Raw genomic sequence first — 20,056 nt, 5'->3', positions numbered from 1 at the left:
AGCCTTACCTGTGTGCTGTATGATTATTTTATTTTACAGACTCCAGGCATTAGAGCTCGGCCTACAAGACTTCAGTGGTTTTGTGATAGATGTATTGCAAGTAACCAGGTTTGTGTTTAATTTCTGGTCTCACTCACCTAAAACTGTGAGTAGAAAGCAAGTGTCCTACATGGCCTGTGAGCGTTTGGGGAGTTCAGGTGATGCAGCATTGCTTATCTTGGTTGTTTTCCAGATAAGCAATAGCTTAATTCTGGTTTCTGAGGTCCAGTGGAATCCCTAAAAATTTTAACTTGGGCTCTGAAGATTTTAGCTTGCTTTATTCTACTTGTTGGTTTGAGCCAGCTAATGTTTCTTTGGCAATTTAAATCTGCTTCAGTCATTAGTGACCAGAGGAGTCACTTGATGGGAGCCCATTGGAGTTTCTACTTTACCTCTACTCCAGCACAGATATCTGTTCACATCCTGCCAAGAAAAAGCCACAGGGAAAGAGGAGTTTAAAGTTTGGGTAGAGGAATATTCCTATGAACAAATACAGATATACTCACTGAGTCCTCCACCCTAAATACCTTTGAATTCTACAGAATGCTCCTTTGTGGAGGTTCCCTCAACTAGATAATTATTCATGTATGTTATTGACTCCAAAGTGTCTTTTAGCCCTTTAACTTAACATTTTAAAAAAATTATGATAAAATACATATAACATCAAGTTTATCATTTTAGCTATTTTTAAGTGTACAGTTTAGTGGCATTAAGTACATTTACGAAGTTGTGCTCAGTCCTTTAACTTTTGAAGTGAAGTTAATCTGCCCTTTGGTTAAAGTTAATTTGAAGGATTATTCACCTGTGATTTGTCAACTATAAAATGTCCTTTACACAATCTAGATCCATCTGTTAATCTTATTTTTAAGGTTGAAACTCTAGAAAAATTAGTGGAGCTGACACAGAAGCTATTTGAGTGTGATAGAGACCAGCTATACTACAGTCTGCTAAAACTATACAGTAAGTAAGCTGACTATTCCTCGTGTTTTCATTTTGAGACATTTATTCTATGGAACGCAGTGGCCAGAAAGGAATATCAGGCTGTGAGGAAGCTCCAGGGGTTGTCAAATGTGGAGTCTTAAACAGAGGCTCACGTAGAGGCCAGATTGAATTTTCTCACAAAATGTTATATTGTATCACTAGATACCCTACAATCTTCATAATTTCTGACATTCTTGCTGCAATAATGAGAAGGTGAGAAAAATCTTCATCAGAGCCACAGAATTTAATAGGAGTTTTTGAGAGACTATTCTTTGTTTTCTTTTAATTTAATTTCTTTAGTAGATTTATTAGTCACTTCTATGAATAGGTAATCATTGACATGTTCATGTATATAGATCTTTTTCCAGAAAAATGCATATTGATACAAACTCATTGCTGAACAATTACTTTTTAAAATGTGATTGTATTATAATATAGTTTTGACTCAGTTCTATATTAAAAATGTTTTTCTACATTTTTTCACCTACAAATGGCTACATTGAACAGATATACTAGAATTTACTTAGCCAGTCTCCTACTGCTAGACAAGTGAATAGATTTCAGTTTTCCATATTATAAAATAACACTACATTAGTCATCTTTGCATCTAATATTTGTTAACACCCTTAATTGTTTCCGTAGGCTGAATTTGTGTTTTTATTAAGGGTTAAAAGTGATGAACTTTTCTGAAACGTTTGACCTCTATTGTCAAACAGTACTCTAGGACTGTGCAGTCTCTTAGGGTATTTGGGTAGAGAGGAACAATACTTAGAATAGTCAGTGACCTTTCTTCCTTCCTTTCCTTCCTTCTTTTTCTTCATAGATATTTGATCTAGATTTCTTCTTCTCTTTTTCTTTTGGGAAGTTTTCCTTCACCAAACACAGACAGCAATGAATAAGGTGATTTTATTTGTCTTTTTGAACTTGTGTTTATTGTCATTGGAAGCTTTGTCTTACATCTTGATGGTGTATGTAAAATAAGACTTGCTGTAAAATTTACATTTCATTTGTTGGTTGCATTGACATACCACAACGTAATTCTTAAAACTTTGGCTTGAATATGATCAGATTCTGGCACACAATGCTCAGGTTGTTGTTGAATGTGTAGAATTTAAAAACTTAGGTTTTAGGTATTTAGTCCTTAATTAGTGGATTATAACCTGTATTTGAGTGCTGATTCTCCCTCCTTCCCCTGCTTTTTCTTACTTTTGAAGAACTGTTTCTTGCTTAAATTCTAATTTTTTTTTTTAATTCTAATTTTATGCAAACTAAAAAAAAAAATACTAAACTTATATGTCCAGATGAATCTAAGCCTTTAAAATCATTCCCATAAGAAGACTATATAAACTTTCGTTCAGAAAAACTCTGAAGCCCTTACTGTGCTAGCCGTTGAGGTAGGCACTGCAGATAGAAAGGTAGTGCTCAGAAGAGTTAGACCTGAACCAACGCTGAGAATACCTTGGGGTGAAAGAACAGCTGTAAGGATGCATGAGGTACAGCGGTAGTCCAGGGAAGGATGAGAGGCAGCCAGCCTTACGGACTTCCTTCTCCTCTGCAGATGACCTTTTGCTGTTGCTTTTTTAAAAAGAAAGAAAAGAAAAAACAGCTTTGAAGTTCATCTTAAAATTTCCTTTAGGGATAAGCAGGAACTCTTATAAACTCTGAGGTTTATTACCCTTTTCTTTTCTTTAATCCCCTCTATCTGTTCTGATGGACACCCCGCTTCCAGCTCTGTATTTGAGCCAATAGTCTGAGGCTCTCTCCTCTCCTTAGCTGAGGAGCCTCTGAGGCTGAGGTAACATGAAAGTGGCCTCTCCTGGAACTGGAAGCTGGAGGAATCATTATAGGGAAGTATACTTTTTAACCCAGTTTGTTTACTTCCCAACTTCTATACTGCTATAAATCAATAATGTGGTTGTGATAACCCTGATCCTTCCCTTTCTGAAGAAAAAGTAAGGTTTCTCCTCCTGAGACCTGGCCCCCTCTGTGTTGCCCTCTGACTTGGACCACTACTTAAATATGTTAAATAAAGCACTGTGGACTCAATTTATTTGAAAAGGAACATACAGTATGGAATGACATATGAAATGTGGCCCTGTAACACATGAAAAAAAATCCATGTTTTAGATTGTGGATTTCTGAGAAAACGATTTGTTTCACCTATTGGAATTTTTTATGAGCTCATTCTTTTTCATGATGTAATTTTCACCCTTGAAAGGAGTTCATTTAATTATTTGGGTTTATTTGTTAAAGAGCAGTTTTGCTTGTTTATTTTAAAACAGTACCTTTCACACAGGTATACACACTTATTTTGTTGTGAATTACAACATACTACAGAAACATGTACAAGACAAAGATACATTACTCCATGGTTTATGACAGCAGCATCCATATGACTATAATCTAGATTAAGGAATAGCAAATGTAACTCTTTTCATCCCTTTAAATACTAGCTGACCTAAACCTGTTTTCATTTTCTACTTGTTCCATATATGATGTTCATAGGTGGTCTGTTACAAGAATCAGCTGTAATTCAAACTTCAGTTCTATCCTTTCTAATACATTTTGACCTTTCATTGTGATAGTCTTGTAAAATTAGTTCCTAAACATTACATGAATGAAACAACTCCCTCACCTGCATATGTACTATTATTTCTAAATGACAATACTATAAGGAATATTTTATTTCTAAATGACAGTATTTTCACCTTCTTAACCATTTTCTTATATTTGAAACACTTCAGTTTCTTTACATATACAAAGTAAAGATAGTTTATTCTTTGTATACATACAGTACTGTAGCCAAAACTAAAGCTGTCTTACATTCATAATTTTGTAATAAAAATTCTTTGAATCTGTTTTTAAAACCCCAACATCTAAAACCTGAGCCTTTATCCTAAGAAGTTATTTACGTGCTATTTTCTTCAAGTACTTATGACCACTGACATTTCTTTTCACACTGTGTGGTCTTTTCCCCCCCTCCAGTATTATACAAATACAACATGAATATATTCTAAATTACTGAAGATTCAAGCAGTGCAGTAGTGTACAGAGCAAAATTTGGAAATGTCATTGTGCGTCCACACCTTAGAGTGCACTTGGAAGTGTCCATCCTTCCAATTAATTCTCTCTACATTTCTATCCATGTATTTTTTTACATATACACCTATTATTTTGATTGTTTAATGCTCTACATGTTTCATGCTCTGTGTTCTGTGGTTTTTTAAAAATTATTATGAAATAAATTCACAGGAAAAGATATATACTTACTTTTTCTCCTCTTTTTTTTTTAATTAATTTATTTATTAATGGCTGTGTTGGGTCTTTGCTGCGCGTGGGCTTTTCTCTAGTTGTGGCGAGCGGGGGCTACTCTTCATTGCAGTGTGTGGGCTTCTCATTGCGGTGGCTCCTCTTGTTGTGGAGCACGGACTCTAGGCGCACGGGCTCTCTAGAGTGCAGGCTCAGTAGTTGTGGCGCACGGGCTTAGTTGCTCGGTGGCACGTGGGATCTTCCTGGACCAGGTCTTGAACCCATGTCACCTGCATTGGCAGGCGGATTCTCAGCCACTGCACTACTGAGAAGCCCTGCCTTTTCTCCCTTTAATTACCAGCTTCAAGTGCTGGTGTCCCTGGAACCTCCTAAGTTGATAATTAAAATTTTTTTAATGAGTTTATTAATTTTTTTTTGTATATTTGTGTTTCAGTTTGTCGCAGCCATTATTCTTTTGGGTGCTCAAATTGTCCCATCTTTGGCCACTGGGAACCCCGTTGCATCAGCTCCTGTGTCATTTGACACACCCCATTAGTATGTTGGTTTTTTTTCCTGAAATACCTTTTTTTTTTTTTTTTTTTTTTTTTCGTGGGGAGGGGGTTAGTGCTGCAATGAACTTTGTGGTGCATGACTCTTTTTGAATTATGGTTTTCTCAGGGTATATGCTGAGTAGTGGGATTGCTGGGTCATAACCCCATTAGTCTTTGATAGGTCCTTATTTTCAGGCCAAACAAGACCATCCAGGTGTACGTGGCATAATTCCTGTCCCAAACCTGGAGTCCTTATTTTAGAGGGGAATGATATTTAGAGACCATTATCAGGTGATTGACACATGGGGAATTTAGAAATTGCCCCATCCTATCAGTAATATGTAAAAATTTATCAGCTTTGTAATTAAAATCCTGATCTCTAGAAATCTTCATCTCTTAGTTTAAATACCATAGAAACCCCATGTGAAGTGCCAGCTGTTGTTACACACTGGTCAAATAGCCATAAATGAAGCCCCATAACTATGTCTGTTCCTGTAAAATTCACTGATAGTGTCAAAAATCTTTGGTTTTATAGCTTAAGAGTTCTCAAATCATTTAGTAGTCAGTGCTCTTATTCTTTAAAGAGGACACGGTGAGTTCCAGGAAAGTGATGGAATTATTGAGGGAGTGTCCATTCCCTGGTCACAGCCCAGGTTTGTGGCTGTTTGATTCTTCAGATAACAAGTATGATTGTTGTCTTGGTTGAAGGAATTTTAAGCCCCAGAGGGATACTATGAAAGAAAGGCATGGCCCTTCTGTGCCTTCGTGAGAGCACGGCTGCAGATTTTGGCACTGACTAGTTTGATTGCCTCAAATTTTTGTTATGTATTCTGTGATCCAGGTACATTTCCAAGATTTTTTTTTCCAAAAAAAAAAGTGTCTATATCTCAGTTGTTTTATGCTGTATGCACTTAGTTCTCACCTGTATTTTGAAAAAATTTTCTTGTTACAAGCTGCTAGTCCATTTGAATAGGTGCATCTCTGTTATATCTTGTTCTCCCAAAGTAGAAGCTTTTCATATAGTTTGTGCTTTTTTAAAAAGAATTACCTTCCCAGAGTTCTTTCAGTCTGAAGGCAGAGTTGTACCTCATCTACCTCTTCACATAACATAATAGTTATGTTAGCTTAAAAATTAATCTCTTTAAAAAACACCTTAGCAGGGCTGTTCCCAGCGCTTGGAAATCTTCCCTGTGTCCCCCACAGTCCATAGTACTCTTTGGCACAGAACAAAAGTGGTTCCCCTTTCCCCTTCTACAGAATTAAAGATTTGGGGGCTTGGGTTTTTGTTTTTTATTTAATCAAATAAATTAAAGTGTATTTGATAACCTTTATGTATAAAGTTTTATACATTAACATACTTGAAAAATTACTCTTGCATTTTACATTACATGAGAACATTTTAATGAAGGAAAAGCATAATTATCTTATGAGAGTCTTGCTTTGAAAATTGATTGTAAATTTAATAAGGGTTTTATATTAGGCTGATTTTTATTGTCAAAGTATGTATAAAATCACTCTGAACTTTAGGTTAATTTCTACTGTTTGGGCCACCTTTCAGCATATTCCTTATGAAAGTTTGGGCTGCAATCTTTGTATGACCCCTGGGAAATTCTCTGCTTGTTATCTTTTTCTTTATTGCAGGTTTCTGATGGAGTGTGAATGTGTTTTGTTTTTGTTCTTTGAGTTTTTTACTTCCAGGAGTCAGTTATCAAAAAGCTTAGCTTTTCAGTTTTAGGGTGGGAGGGAAATCTAGGAAAATTCCATGTGTTTTAGTATTTTGGTATTTTTGAGAAACAAATTTACTCATGTTTTCTGGAACATTTGTGTCCTGAAACACACCCTCTTCCTGGAGCTGACCATACACCATTAAGATATTCATATTAGCAAATTTTTTTTAAAAGGCCACATTTAAAACAATACTTCTTTGTGCCTAATAGGTATATTGAATTTAGTGTCATAAGACATTTTTCATATTTTGCTCTAGTTTTTCACAAGCAGAAATGGCTTGATCTTTTCTTTTTTCAAAACCCGTTAGAATGTTTAAAAATAAGTTCTTGATTCTTAAGTCTTTGCTATTTGTGAAGACTAGGTTACCACATAGAAGGAACTAGATATTTCATTATGAAGGAAGCTGCCTATTTCTTTCCAGTAAACTTCCTGTGATCTTACTTAGTCTGAGGGCATTATCAGAAATCTATTACACACTGACATAGAAATTCTTCAAGTTGACAGAAGAGACAGAATTCTCCCTACTTAACTAAGGGAAAAAGGTTTGTTGATTTGTCACTTTTGACAAAAATCATACATTTGCACACTTTCAGTCATTTTAGACCTTCAGCTCTGTACTGTACTGTATATGTGTATCCCATCGTCTTTCCAAAGTCTACTGGTCATAGTTGAATTGTTACCTGTTTCTGATTTTGATTTTAACAGTGGGCAATTTCTCAGTTACTTTAAAAAGGTAAACTTTGTATCAACATGATTTTCAAAGTTCTTAATAAAGTGTGGATTTTTTTTTCTATTTTTTAATAGGTAAGTAATTTCTATGGTTTAAAATTCAAAAGATACAAAAAGGTATACAGAAAGAAGTCTTCTTACCTTTGGTCCACAATCACCCTGGTCCTTTCCCTGGAGGCAATGTTTGGAATACTTCCTTCAGCATCAAATAAAAATAGTTCTGAATATTGTCATGAATTCTATTGAGTACGTTCATTAATTTCTGCTTATTTTTACAGAAGTGAATGGTGACTGGCAAAGAGCTGATGCTGTCTGGAATAAAATGCAAGAAGAAAATATTATTCCTCGTGGAAGGACATTAAGGTTATTAGCGGAAATCCTTAGGAACAGTAACCAAGAGGTTCCATTTGACGTACCTGAGGTAATTTGTTTTTAACTGTAAGCATAACAGATTTTGTTGTTTGTCTATAACTTTAGGTTATAGATTAGCCCAGCTTTACACTGAAAAGGTCACTGTTGTGTTTACCACTTTTTGTTTAATTGAATGATTTTATTTTTAAGTTGTGGTATGAGGATGAAAAACATTCCCTGACTTCATCACCCTCACCTGTAGAAGTTAGTCTCCAGAAAGAGCTATTGAATGCCTGCCACAGGAAGAAAGACAAAGGTAAACGTGTACACTGGGGTCTTCTTTCTGATAGCAACATGGGATCTAAGCCCAACAAATCATTAGTGATCTCGGGTAGAGATGGAACTTAAATTGTATATATTAATTATTTTCTTTCATTTTTTAAGTTAACAAAGACATTTTGGGACAATTGGGAAAATTTAAATATCGACTGAGTAGTGGGTCATTAAGGAATCACTCATTTTATTAGATACGATAACAGCATTATGATTTATAGGAAAATGTCCTCAAATTTTGAGATCTATAATGAAGTATTGAGAAATGGGAAAAAAATCAAGATTTCTGTAATTTATTTTAAAGTACTTAAGCCATAAAAAAATGGTTAAACAAATCTGGCAAAATGTTAATTATTAGGTGTAGGTGATGGGTACGTGGAGGGGGTTATTATACTATTTTTTATATTTTTCTGTACATTTGAAATTTTTCATAATAAAAACTAAAATAGTGCATTTTTCAAAAATTACACTTTGAAAATAGCATTATCATTAATTTTTTGGCAAGTGTATTTGTTACATATTTTTACGTGAAAGCAAAAAATGATTAGGGCATTAACCATCATACTAGTGTGTGTTAAGCAGTATCTCGAGGTTGAAGGCAGGACATGAGCCCTGTTTCTTGCGTTTCTTCCCTTTCTTCAGCGGTAAACTTACCTGAAGGTATGCCTACCTCTATTGTGACTACTTTAAAATTTCTTTGACCATCTTGAGCCCTCTGATACAAGCTTGCCTATCACATTCTAGATGTTTTCATTTAGACTTCGTTGTACTCTCCCCAGATCATATATTACTTTTGTTTCCTTCATTTTTGTTAATTTTGCTACTGTTACCTTTAACTCCTCCAGTTTTTGTGTACATTTTCAAGTATGCTTTATGATAATTTAACCATTATGCAGCAGATTTTCTTTTCATTTTAGTATTGACAGTTTTGAGCTCCCTTCAGTAGAACATTATCAATTTAGAAATTTATAGAACCTTTTAATTTCTTTTTTTAATATTGTATTTTTAATTTAATTTTATTTATTTATGTCTGTGTTGGGTCTTCTCTGGTGTGCACTGGCTTTTCTCTAGTTGTGGCAAGCGGGGGCTACTCTTCGTTGTGGCGCGCAGGCTTCTCGTTGCGGTGGCTTCTCTTGTTGCAGAGCACGGGCTCTAGGTGTGTGAGCTTCAGTAGTTGTGGCACGTGGGCTCAGTAGTTGTGGCTCGCCAGCTCTAGAGCGCAGGCTCAGTAGTTGTGGCACACGGGCTTAGTTGCTCTGTGGCATATGGGATCTTCCTGGACCAGGGATCGAACCCATGTCCCCTGCATTGGCAGGCAGATTCTTAACCACTGCTCCACCAGGGAAGTCCAAACCCTTTAATTTCTTAACTAGAAATTTTGTGACACTGACATAAAGTGTCTGAAGGAGGAATTAAGCTAAGCTCTTAAGCTTTCTTAATACTGCAGAGTAACTTTATTCTTTCTGAGTCATTTTCCTTTGTTGCATATTCAGTCTATATATCCTTGAGTCTTTCACCATGTATCTCTTAAACCTAAATATAAAGTTCATTATTATCAATACTATTTAAATATTCTAATGGAATTTTGATTTGATTGAAATGAATGTAAAGTTAGTGTATACTTCCTGTTTAAAGATTCCAAAGCTCCATATATTGCCTTTTTTTAATTGTTGTTTTTATTTAAGTAAAAACATTTTAACTAGCTAACTAAATGTAATGCAGTGTATATTATAAATGTAAAGATATACCCCTATTCTAGTTTTTTTTTAATTTTTTTAAAAAATAAATTTATTTATTTTTTTCGGCTGTGTTGGGTCTCCATTGCTGCGCGCTGGCTTTATTTGCGGCGAGCGGGGGCTACTCTTTGTCGCGGTGCACAGGCTTCTCATTGCAGTGGCTTCTCTTGTTTCAGAGCATGGGCTCTAGGCACGCGGGCTTCAGTAGTTGTGGCTCGTGGGCTCTAGAGCGCAGGCTCAGTAGTGGTGCACAGGCTTAGTTGCTCTGTGGCATGTGGGATCTTCCTGGAACAGGGCTCGAACCCATGTCCCCTGCCTTGGCAGGCGGATTGTTAACCACTGTGCCACCAGGGAAGTCCCCTCTTCTAGTTTCAATATACAATTTACATTTATCTAGTTGGTTTCATTCTGTTAATTCTGCAGAGGTTTGAGTTACTTTTATGTATATCTCAGAATTGAATGCTTGGCAAAATATGAATACTTTGAAAATTGAATTCAAGACTACAGTTTTAGAAGACCACTAGTAAGCTTTTCTAGGTTATTTTGTTACCTTAAATATTCAAATTGTACTTACTGTGTATTTTCATTCAGCAAAGTAGTGAACTATTATATACGCTTGTTGGGATGTAGCCAATAGTTGCAGTACATCATAACTTCTAACCTCTATTAAAAGGAAAATATATGCATTATGTACTGAATGATAGATCCTATCTTTTCTTAGTGAATATACAAATATTAAGATCATAACCTTTTTCTCTTGTTTTCTCTGAATTTAACTTGAAAGTTAACTAAGTTTTTGATATTGTCACTTCAGTTTAATTGAAGGGCTAATTCAAACTCCCCTAACTTGTAATGTAAACACAAGCATAATGTCTGCTTGTTTAGAAACCTCCAAAGTAGCTCAGAATGTTCTTCTGAGCGTTAATATCGTGTTCATTCCTATTTGTGTGTTCTATATTTCTTTACATGGAGCTTTATATCCTTAAAAGCTCTTATGTGATAGTTCAGTTATGCCCCATCTTTATTGTGATGTGTTTATACACACCAGAGTGTGGATTGTAGTTTCAGTTGGATGTTTATAGCCAGGCAATTTTATTTCAGAAAAGTAAGTGACTGAAAAGTGTAGTTACTTCTCTTTTGGTAACATCTTTTCATTCACTGACAGTTATTGTGAACAAGTGAAATAAAACTGTTAATCAGTCAAACAAATGTTGCTTAGTTTACTTGTTAGATATCTGTATATTTGAAAATTGTATGTTTTTGTATAAGTCCTGTCGTAGCCAAATAATTTGATCTCCTAATTTTAGCATTACAGGCTATACTCACTGTAATGCTGTTGTGTTGGAGTCTTAACCGCAGGAACCACCCACTTACGGATTCAGGAGCGCTTTAAAGTGAATCTTTTGCTCCCCTCAATCTAAATTATACCCCTGGTTTGTTTGGACTTTAACACACATTTTGCAATTTATTTTGAAGCTGGAAACTGGGATCATCTTTTGATAAACAAATTCAGAAGAGCTCTTTTTCGTTTTTATTGGCATGAAAATAATTTATTGACTCTAGAGAGCTAGTATGAAAAATAATTTTAAAACGAAGCCCTTTCTGGTACCATCCATTTGGATTAAGTAGTAGTTTTCATAACTGTCACTTTGTTTTTTAAAGATTAGAAGAGTGATAACATCTGCTTGCTTGGTCAGTGTGTGTCTCTGTAGAGTGGTATAGTGAGTGAGTATTAAAAGAAGCAGAAATATGGGGGTTTCGGGCTTTGTTTTAGGGCTTTTCCCCCTCCTTTTTTGCCATTTCAGAATAATGTCATCTCATTTTTTGTTGTTTTTTTCCTTCATAGATGCATTTAATATTTTCCTGAAAGCAAAAAAGCAAAACGTTGTGTTCAATAGTGAAACTTATGCCAGTCTTATAAATTTACTGTTGATGAAGGATAATCCTACACAAGCAGTGCAAGTGAAAGATTTGTAAGTATTAGTTCATCTATTAAACCTCACACTTAAATATCAACTATCATTAGGATTTTTCTGATGTATTGTAGTAGCAGTTGCTTAATTGTCTTCAACTAGTCACAAAAATTATATGAAATGTTTTTCTAATTTTATGGGGGTTTTTAACCTACAAAAAAATATAACTTGTATTAGCCCTGCACACTGCAGTATATTTTATTTTACCTTATGTAACCTCACAACTCATGTATTCTATTCATATATAGGAAAGTAGTTTTTTAAATCATATTCTGTTTCTTGTTCAGCAACTCCAACTGTGTACCTTTTATGGTGGAAGCAGCCTGATACATGAAGACATCAAGGGCTTTGAACTTAGGCAAGGGTTTGAATCTTACTTGAAAGCTCGTGGGAAAATTTCCTCCTATCTCTGAGCCTCAGTTTTTCTTCTGTATAATGAGTAGATGATAATAAATCTTACATTAATGATTTCGTCTAGTTATTGAAGGAGATAGAGTGAAGTAGAGAAAATATATGGTACTCAACACATTTTAAATACCTTTTCTCTTTCCCCTTCTTGTTTTGTAATCTGTTTAGTGGTATTGGTGTTAGTGACGGTAGTGGTTTTGTCTCTGGCTAGTTCCCTAGAGTAAAATACTTTGTTAATCAGAACGAGAATACAGTTTTCTTCCCTGGTGTTGTGTCAGTTAACTGACTCTGTTGTCTTATCCCCAAGGAGTTACCTTCAAAGTTAAGTAATTAATCAGAAAGGGCCTAGAAAGGAGAAGATCAAGGTCACCTGCTCTGGAAGGTACACCTGTCCTGTTGATGAGTCAATAGCTTTATTTTCAATGGCAAAGGTCAACCTTTTCCTAGTATATTCTAAGTTTTGAAATAATCTCTCCTGGCTAACTTTTGGCCTTCAAAATTTTTAAGTCGCAGCACTTTTGGAATATTAGAATCCTGAATAGAAAATGGATGTTTGCCATTCTTGGAATTCACTGGAAAACCTGGCGTTAATATTAGTGTTATGTTAAAGTTATGCACCACAGGGCCGTGTTTACTGTTTATGTTTCAGTACATTTTGAAAAATACGTTGTGTATGACTGTACTTGTCTGTGGAAATATACCTGTATCTATTGACACATACACACACACACAGTGTATATAATTCATATATATACACATAAGTACTATATATGTATGGATACACACATATACCATATATATCTATGATCTTGAATCACTTCTATGTGTTGATATAGGACGGTCACACTGAGACTTTTAAGTTCAGGTTTTTAATGCATTGTGTCTCATTTGTGTTTTTACTCAGTTGCTAATTAAATTATCCCTCTCTGGAATACTCAGTACATCCTCAATTAGTGACTTGGAAAATGTGACATTGAACAGCATCCTGTCATCTATAACCATTGAAGTCATCCAGGAGGTGCAGGTTTTTTCCTACAGTTACTTTTCTTGGAAAATTATTATCTAAACACTGTCCACAATTATCAAAGGTGTTTTGAAACAACAGTGATTTGGGAGGAAAGGGTGGCAGAAAAAAGAGAGGAACATTTTGTGTTGAGAATTGGGTATGATTAACTGAGGAGATGGAAGCAAATCTTTTTCAAGTCTTTTAGTCCTGAGGTTGGTCACAGAGACCTCTGAAATACTTCCCAAAAGTACAAATTATAATTCTTTCATTTTAATTGGGCTTGTTCTAGAATGGTGAGCCTCACATTCTGGTAGCATAAACAGATAACCCACCACCCACCTCAAAGGTTCTGACTCACCTGATCTGGCGTGGGGCCCAGGAATCTGCATTTTACTAAACACCCCAGGTGAGTCAAGGATCACATCTTAAACACTTTGATCACATACCATTATCAGTGAGCTGTACTACTGTAAGTATGTGATATGTAAGTATATTATAGAGCATACTCCAAAAATAGCAGTTTTTTGGAGAATAAGATTTAAAAATAGAAACTTAAACATTTTCTTGTCTCACCTTAGAGCATTCACACAGTGTGCATACCTCTTGCTGGAGACCCCTGATCTAGAGTAGTTTTTCAGATTGCATTTATAACCTGTTAGTGGATCATGGACTCTCTTTAGTGGGGCAGAATCAACATCTTTTTTAGTTAAATAGAATAGAAAATATCAAAGCATTCCATGTAGTAGAGATATTTTGTGAACATTTGCTTTCAGTTATATGTGCATCTGTATATCAGTGCACTGGTATGTACCGTAAAACCTCATTTCTTACTATGTCTGACTGAGAAGCTTGATCAAACAAGTGTGAAAGCTGTTGACCTAGAAGATGGTTATAAGCACAGCCCTTCTATTTACACTTATGTCCACAACCTGTAAAATGTAGGTTTATCTTCTTTTCTTCCCTCCCTCTCTAGATGTTCATGAAACCTTTCTGTACTCCTGAGGTTACTTTTATCTTCCCCTGTGTTATCTTCCAGGAGTATTTTGTAGCTGCCTTCCCCATGTAGTTGTGTGGGCCCAAAGAGATTCCTAGATGCCAAGCTTTAGAATGCCCAGAGGCACTTAATCTGGGGATCTGTGCACATCCTTTTCTTTGAACCAATAAAACGTTATATCTGACTATGAAGAATCGTATCTTGGGTTAGATCTACATTGGGTACTTTTGAAAATAACTCTGGACTGGGAATTCAGAAGCGGAAGTTAGAGTTCCAATTCTCTGTTACTGGAGGAATGTCGTATAACTTCTCTGGATTTGTTTCCTGGTTCCAGCGTTGCCAGTGTTCCACTAGGTCATCTCTTCCCCTTCTGGCTCTGCATCAGTGATCAGAATGAAAAATAATTGTTGCTTTTTTTTTTAGAGGCATCTTTATTGTAATATGGTGTGACCAAATGAGCTACTGTAGCAAGTGGTGGTACCCCCAGTATTATTCTGGCACTACTACTCTATTATTATTCTATAAATATACTCTATAAATAGCAGTCTGTTACGGTTACCTACATGATGCCACCTGTTCAATCTTAGGAGCAGTTGTTTTCTCTGTGAACTAATGCAGTCTTTGTTTTTGCTGTACCTTTGCTGTCTCTAATGTATTGCGGATTCACATGACTACTAGTGAGATTTCTGCAGTTTAAGAAGGTTACTTAACCTTCCCAACAAGTAATGGAACCTCAAAAGTAACAGATGCCTTTAAAATTTTTGAAAGAAAAAAAGAATGACTTTCTTTCATTTTTAGTTAGAATTACAACATTTCCTTGTGTTTCAAAATAAAAATTTAGGTATAGTGAATTCTTTCAAGGGAGGGGAACTGCTTATTCATAGAGCAGTAATGGTTATGAATTGTTATTTTAAATCTCTGTTAACACTGAACTCTATTCTTAGGAAATTTGAGAATCCTGTGGTGATTAGCTCCGCTTTATCTTTCAAGAATAGCACTTCATTTTCTCTTGTTCCTACTAGCTTCTTATTTTATTCTGTCTAAAAATAATGCTAAATTAATAACTGATGGTTTTTACTGGATTGGCCGGTTTTTGTTTTCCAAAGTAAGATAAATTCTAATCACTGCCTAATGTCCTATGTGCGTGTTATATAAGTACAATCCATAGACCAGTCATAGCTCTGAAATCTCTAATATGAAACTTTCCATGTGATACTATCTTCTTTGGTTAAGACAGTAATTTTTGCAGTTGATTGTAAGTTAAAAGATTGATACCCCTTCACTCTGCAATTTTTTTTCCTTTATTTTAGCAGTTCTAAAAATGAAAAGAAAATCTGTGCTGTCCAGTCCAGTAGCCACTAGCCATAAGTGTCCACTTAAATTTAAATTATTAAAATTAAATATAATTAAGGTTTCCACTCCTCCATCACAGTAGCCAAGTAGCCACATGTAGCTGGTGGCTACCGTATTGGACAGCATGGGTAAAGAATATTCTCATTATCACAAGGAAGTTTGATTTGACATCTCTGTACTAGATTTTTTTCCAAAAGGAAAGATCAAAATTATGATTCAGAAGTAAACTTCTCTTATTTTATTGTATGAATGAGTAGACTGCAGAATCACCAGTACCTTCTGTAGTTTTTCTCCCTTTGCCAGTTTGGAATATATTTTGGTTGTGATTGGTCAGTTTCTACATGTGTAATATATGTTCAGCATGTAATAGAGCTGGGGAGAGTTTTCTTCCTATTTATCCTCACTTTCAAATGTATATTGAATACACACCTTCTTGAGATAGCAAGAGATTATTAAAAGAAAAATGTTCTGTGTTTTGAGATTTTCAAAAGGTTTGACAATCAAGTGTGATGTCAGAAGTTTTGCTACCTTATGGTTTTAATGAATTTTAGGTAATATTTTCAAGTAAATATGGTATAATACATGTAATAATGTTGGCATAAGAAATGAGCTTAATTTTAATAGTGTCTGCTTGTTTATTTAATCATGCTAAAGATTGAGGAAGTAAATCCTTTATTTTCTGCAGTTTATAGTCTCATGTATGAGTTTTTGACTTAAGAGCTTTGACAGATGGGATAAAGGAAAAAAGTCAAACTGAGCAGTGGGTGCTTTGGTGGGATTAAGAGGATCGTTGGGGGGATAAAAAAATCCTTCCCCCAGGAACGGTAGGGGGGGAACCTCAGAGGCCGAAAGTGACTGAGAGGATGGGCACATCATGGTGTCTTTGGAGGATTTTCTTGGGATTGACGAGAGTAATTTAGCAGTGACCCTGCTTTTCTCGCAATCTGCTCAGCTTAGATGTTCATGTCGGTAGGCCGAGGTTGTTGGCAGCAAGATCATCACTGAGCTTGATAAGGCAAATGGCAGCAATTGCTTTTGCTCCTTTTGACCTGTGGAGATTTCCTAATCGGGAGATAAAGCCTAGGGGCATTAAGGATGCTGAAATTTCATCACAGGAGATATGCAAACCATGTAGCAAACAAATCATCTCTGGCTAGGGTTCTTCTTCTTTCTTTCTTTCTTTTTTTTTTTAATTATGTAGGTTTTAGTCATAAGAAAAGCAAGTTTTTGCTCTTGAGTTTTAAAAAGTTGGGGGGGGTTTGGGCTTCCCTGGTAGTGCAATGGTTGAGAGTCCGCCTGCCGATGCAGGGGACACGGGTTCGTGCCCCGGTCCGGGAAGATCCCACATGCCGCAGAGCGGCTGGGCCCGTGAACCATGGCCGCTGAGCCTGCGCGTCCGGAGCCTGTGGTCCGCTACGGGAGAGGCCACAACAGTGAGAGGCCCGCGTACCGGGAAAAAAAAAAAAAAGTTGGGGGGTTTCAAATTTAAGGCTGGGACAAGATTGTGTGAAATTTTACATTTTAATGTAGCAGTGGTTTTAGTTCTGCAGTATGTTCACTTTTAAAAATTGTATGTATCTAGATGACAGAAATTTGAAAATTAATCAGCCAAATGATATGGTGCTAGTAATATGCTTTAGTTTATATTTAAAATATAAAGTGCTGAAAATAAATGCTCATTTTTGTTGCCGAAAGAATAGTTTTACATTTTATAATTATGGTGAATGTAGAAAAAAGAGGAAAAAGTATCCAGCTTAGGATACAGCAGAACAATGCAGGGCATGCAGTTATTTTAGTCATCTAATATGTCAGCATTCAAGAATCTGAACCGATTGTTTAAAAAAAATCTTGTACTTTGTTTCTTTTGTTGCTCATTTCCAACTTTGTCATCTGTCAGAATGCAAAAAAAAATTATCCTTCTATAACCATTGACAGGATAACACAAAAGCTGTCTCCAGGTCGATATTTTGCAGCAATATTTTTAACATATGAACAGTAGTTTTTATAATTTCACCTTGGTGCTCAACCATTTATTATCGTATCAGAAGCATGTCAGTAATTCCTTTCTAAATGTCTGCTTCTTTTAGCGCTGAGACCCACATCAAGGGCTTCACACTGAACGATGCTGCCAACAGCCGCCTCATCATAACGCAAGTTAGGCGGGATTATTTGAAAGGTATGTCACAATGCTTGACCTTTACGTCACATTAATGCCTCTGCAGATTTTTCTTGTAACGCCCTTCGAATACTTGGATAAAGGAGTCCATTTAGCAAATTACCTGCTTATCAAGAGCCTTTTGTGGTAGCTGAGAGACGTAAATTACTGTACATGCATTTATAATACAGCTTGAATATGAATGTACTTGTCATTTGACCACTTAGTCCAGTTTCCATTCCATTTAACACAAGATGGGTTTTCTTAAGATGAATCACAGCTCTTCAGACATGCAAAATTTGTGTTGCAGAAGGAGAGAAAGTACAGGCTTTCAAGTGCGTTAAAATTCACAGCACAAGTCATTTGGCTTTGGAAATTAACATACTTTAGAGCATCTGAAACAATTCCCAGCAGTTGTTTCTTGCATATTGTGTTGGTTGTATGTGAGTTAGCAAATGAGTTAAACTGAGTGTTAAATGTGTGGGATTGTGCACCAAGTGATTATAATATGGATTTTTAAAACTTAATCTAATACTTTTTTAATAGTTCATAATACCAACAGCAGTAAGATACAGTGTTTTTTGGAGTTTCGAGTTTCGAGCTTTTGAATTAAGAGGATAACACCAGAAAAATGTGGAGATGACTTTGGGGAGGGTTAGGATGAGGCCATTTGTTTGGTAGAGGCTGTTTATGGGCTTGCAGAGGAATGGATTTGGATCGGATAGTCTTATGAATGAGCTCCCAAGGGGAAAAATGATGAATCTCTTAAATTTAGATAAGCATCTTTTCACATTTAATTTTACATTTGAATTTTAGTTGATACAGTAACACCGTGGTTTTGCCGATACAACAAAAGACACTTAGGAACTCTTTAAGGAAGGTTGAAACAGCTCTTTAACCGTTAAATATATTGCCTAGTTTTTTCCTCACTCTGTATATACTCCTCACTTGCATGCTTATAAAATAATTTCACATCTCTGAAAGTTGCTAATTGTGCAGCTTTAATGTTGCCTCTAATGCCTAGAGGTATTGGTCTTTGGATGTCTTCCTAACTGGTTAGGACTGAGTATGTAAGTGATCATTTCTGCCTATGCAAAATTGCTGCCTCAGTATTCTACAGGCAGGACCAGCCTGTTAGACAGCTTCAGTCATAATTGAGTGTTGTAGGGCTTGCTATTAAAACTTTAAAAGCTTTCATTTTCTTTGCAATAGAAGAGGCTTTTTGGCAAGTAGATATTTAGAAACAATTTTTTTCTACTTTTCGAAATTTTATTTTTTGGCCACGACACGCAGCATGTGGGATCTTAGTTCCCTGACCAGGGATTGAACCCGCGCCCCCTGCAGTGGAAGTGCAGAGTCTTAACCACTGCACCTCCAAGGAAGTCCCTGATAAACAATTTTAAAACATTGAAAAATTAAACTTGCTCCCATATAAATAAGTTCACTTTTATAAATGACATTTTGTAGACATGGAGATCAGAATAAAACACTTTTTTAATTTCAAGGAGTTAATTTTTGAGCTGAATCTAATCAGTGTTTAACTTGACTGCTATCCCACTTGTATGTTAGGTACCCTGTGAAGACAACAAGAAACTATGATATAATTTCACATCTGTTTTCAGCTGTTCACCTGGAGGTTGGTTGAGAGTAGAAGCTATGAACCCACCTCCCAATGCCTCACCACGGACTAACCTACTGTGGTCATTGTCAAGGACGGGAATGCTGTTGGCACTATCCACATCTCCTTATTTTGTTCCATGGCTGACTAGAGCTCCCAATTAAAAAAAAAAATTCAGGTTGCTTTTTCTCAATTCCAGCTAAAGCAGGAAGAAAAATAAAGCCAGTTCAAATGCTGTTCTGGAATATTAATAGCTGATACATCACACAGTTGCAATATAATCAATATTACTAGTAAATTAGGTGACAGTATGATAAGGGCTTGGGGAGGGGTGTGGATGGATACTGCTTTTGGTGTCCCGTAAATCATGAACTGTCCAGAAGTCCAGCCCTGTATGGGAATATGATTTCGGTTCCAAGGTCCCATGCTCCCTTTGGATAGACATAAAGTGATCTCTTCTCCTCTATCCTCCACTGTTTCACACACACATGCACCCATAGATGCAGGATCTGGGGTGGTTAGATTCTTGGGTTGGTGTCTTAACAGTATGACCTTGGGGAAATTATTTAAATTATCTGTGCCTCAGTTTCCCACATATAAATTTGTTACTTACCTCAGAGGATAGTTGTGAGTGTGACTGCTTAATACTGTGTCTGGCATGTAGTAAGTGCTCAACAAATGTAGTAAAAGCTCAGTGAATGCGCATTACTATCATCACCATTGTTATCTTATTTTTGTTGCTATTTGATCCACTGGTGTGGGAAGATCCTTCTGGCTGACAATATTCTTGGCTAATAAAAATATTCCATATTATCTGTGTATGACCACCAGTTAAAATTTTATCAAGTTTAT

The 20,056-nt window shown here is 36.0% G+C and overlaps 1 protein-coding gene across 1 annotated transcript in view; it reads left to right on the top strand.

The window, feature by feature from the left end:
- The window catches only part of LRPPRC (leucine rich pentatricopeptide repeat containing), a 105,607-nt gene that overhangs the window by 71,575 nt on the left and 13,976 nt on the right, over window positions 1-20,056 (top strand). The window contains exons 26-31 of the mRNA XM_024753499.1: window positions 40-108; window positions 909-999; window positions 7,556-7,698; window positions 7,839-7,944; window positions 11,544-11,670; window positions 17,519-17,607. Coding sequence (XP_024609267.1) covers window positions 40-108; window positions 909-999; window positions 7,556-7,698; window positions 7,839-7,944; window positions 11,544-11,670; window positions 17,519-17,607 — 625 coding nt within the window. The remainder of the gene's footprint in view (window positions 1-39; window positions 109-908; window positions 1,000-7,555; window positions 7,699-7,838; window positions 7,945-11,543; window positions 11,671-17,518; window positions 17,608-20,056) is intronic.

The sequence above is a fragment of the Neophocaena asiaeorientalis genome, unplaced genomic scaffold (genome assembly GCF_003031525.2).
Source record: "Neophocaena asiaeorientalis asiaeorientalis breed wild unplaced genomic scaffold, Neophocaena_asiaeorientalis_V1.1 scaffold171, whole genome shotgun sequence".
NCBI lineage: Eukaryota > Metazoa > Chordata > Mammalia > Artiodactyla > Phocoenidae > Neophocaena > Neophocaena asiaeorientalis.
Note: the sequence above shows the minus strand (reverse complement) of the source record. Positions and strands in the feature narration are given on the sequence as shown.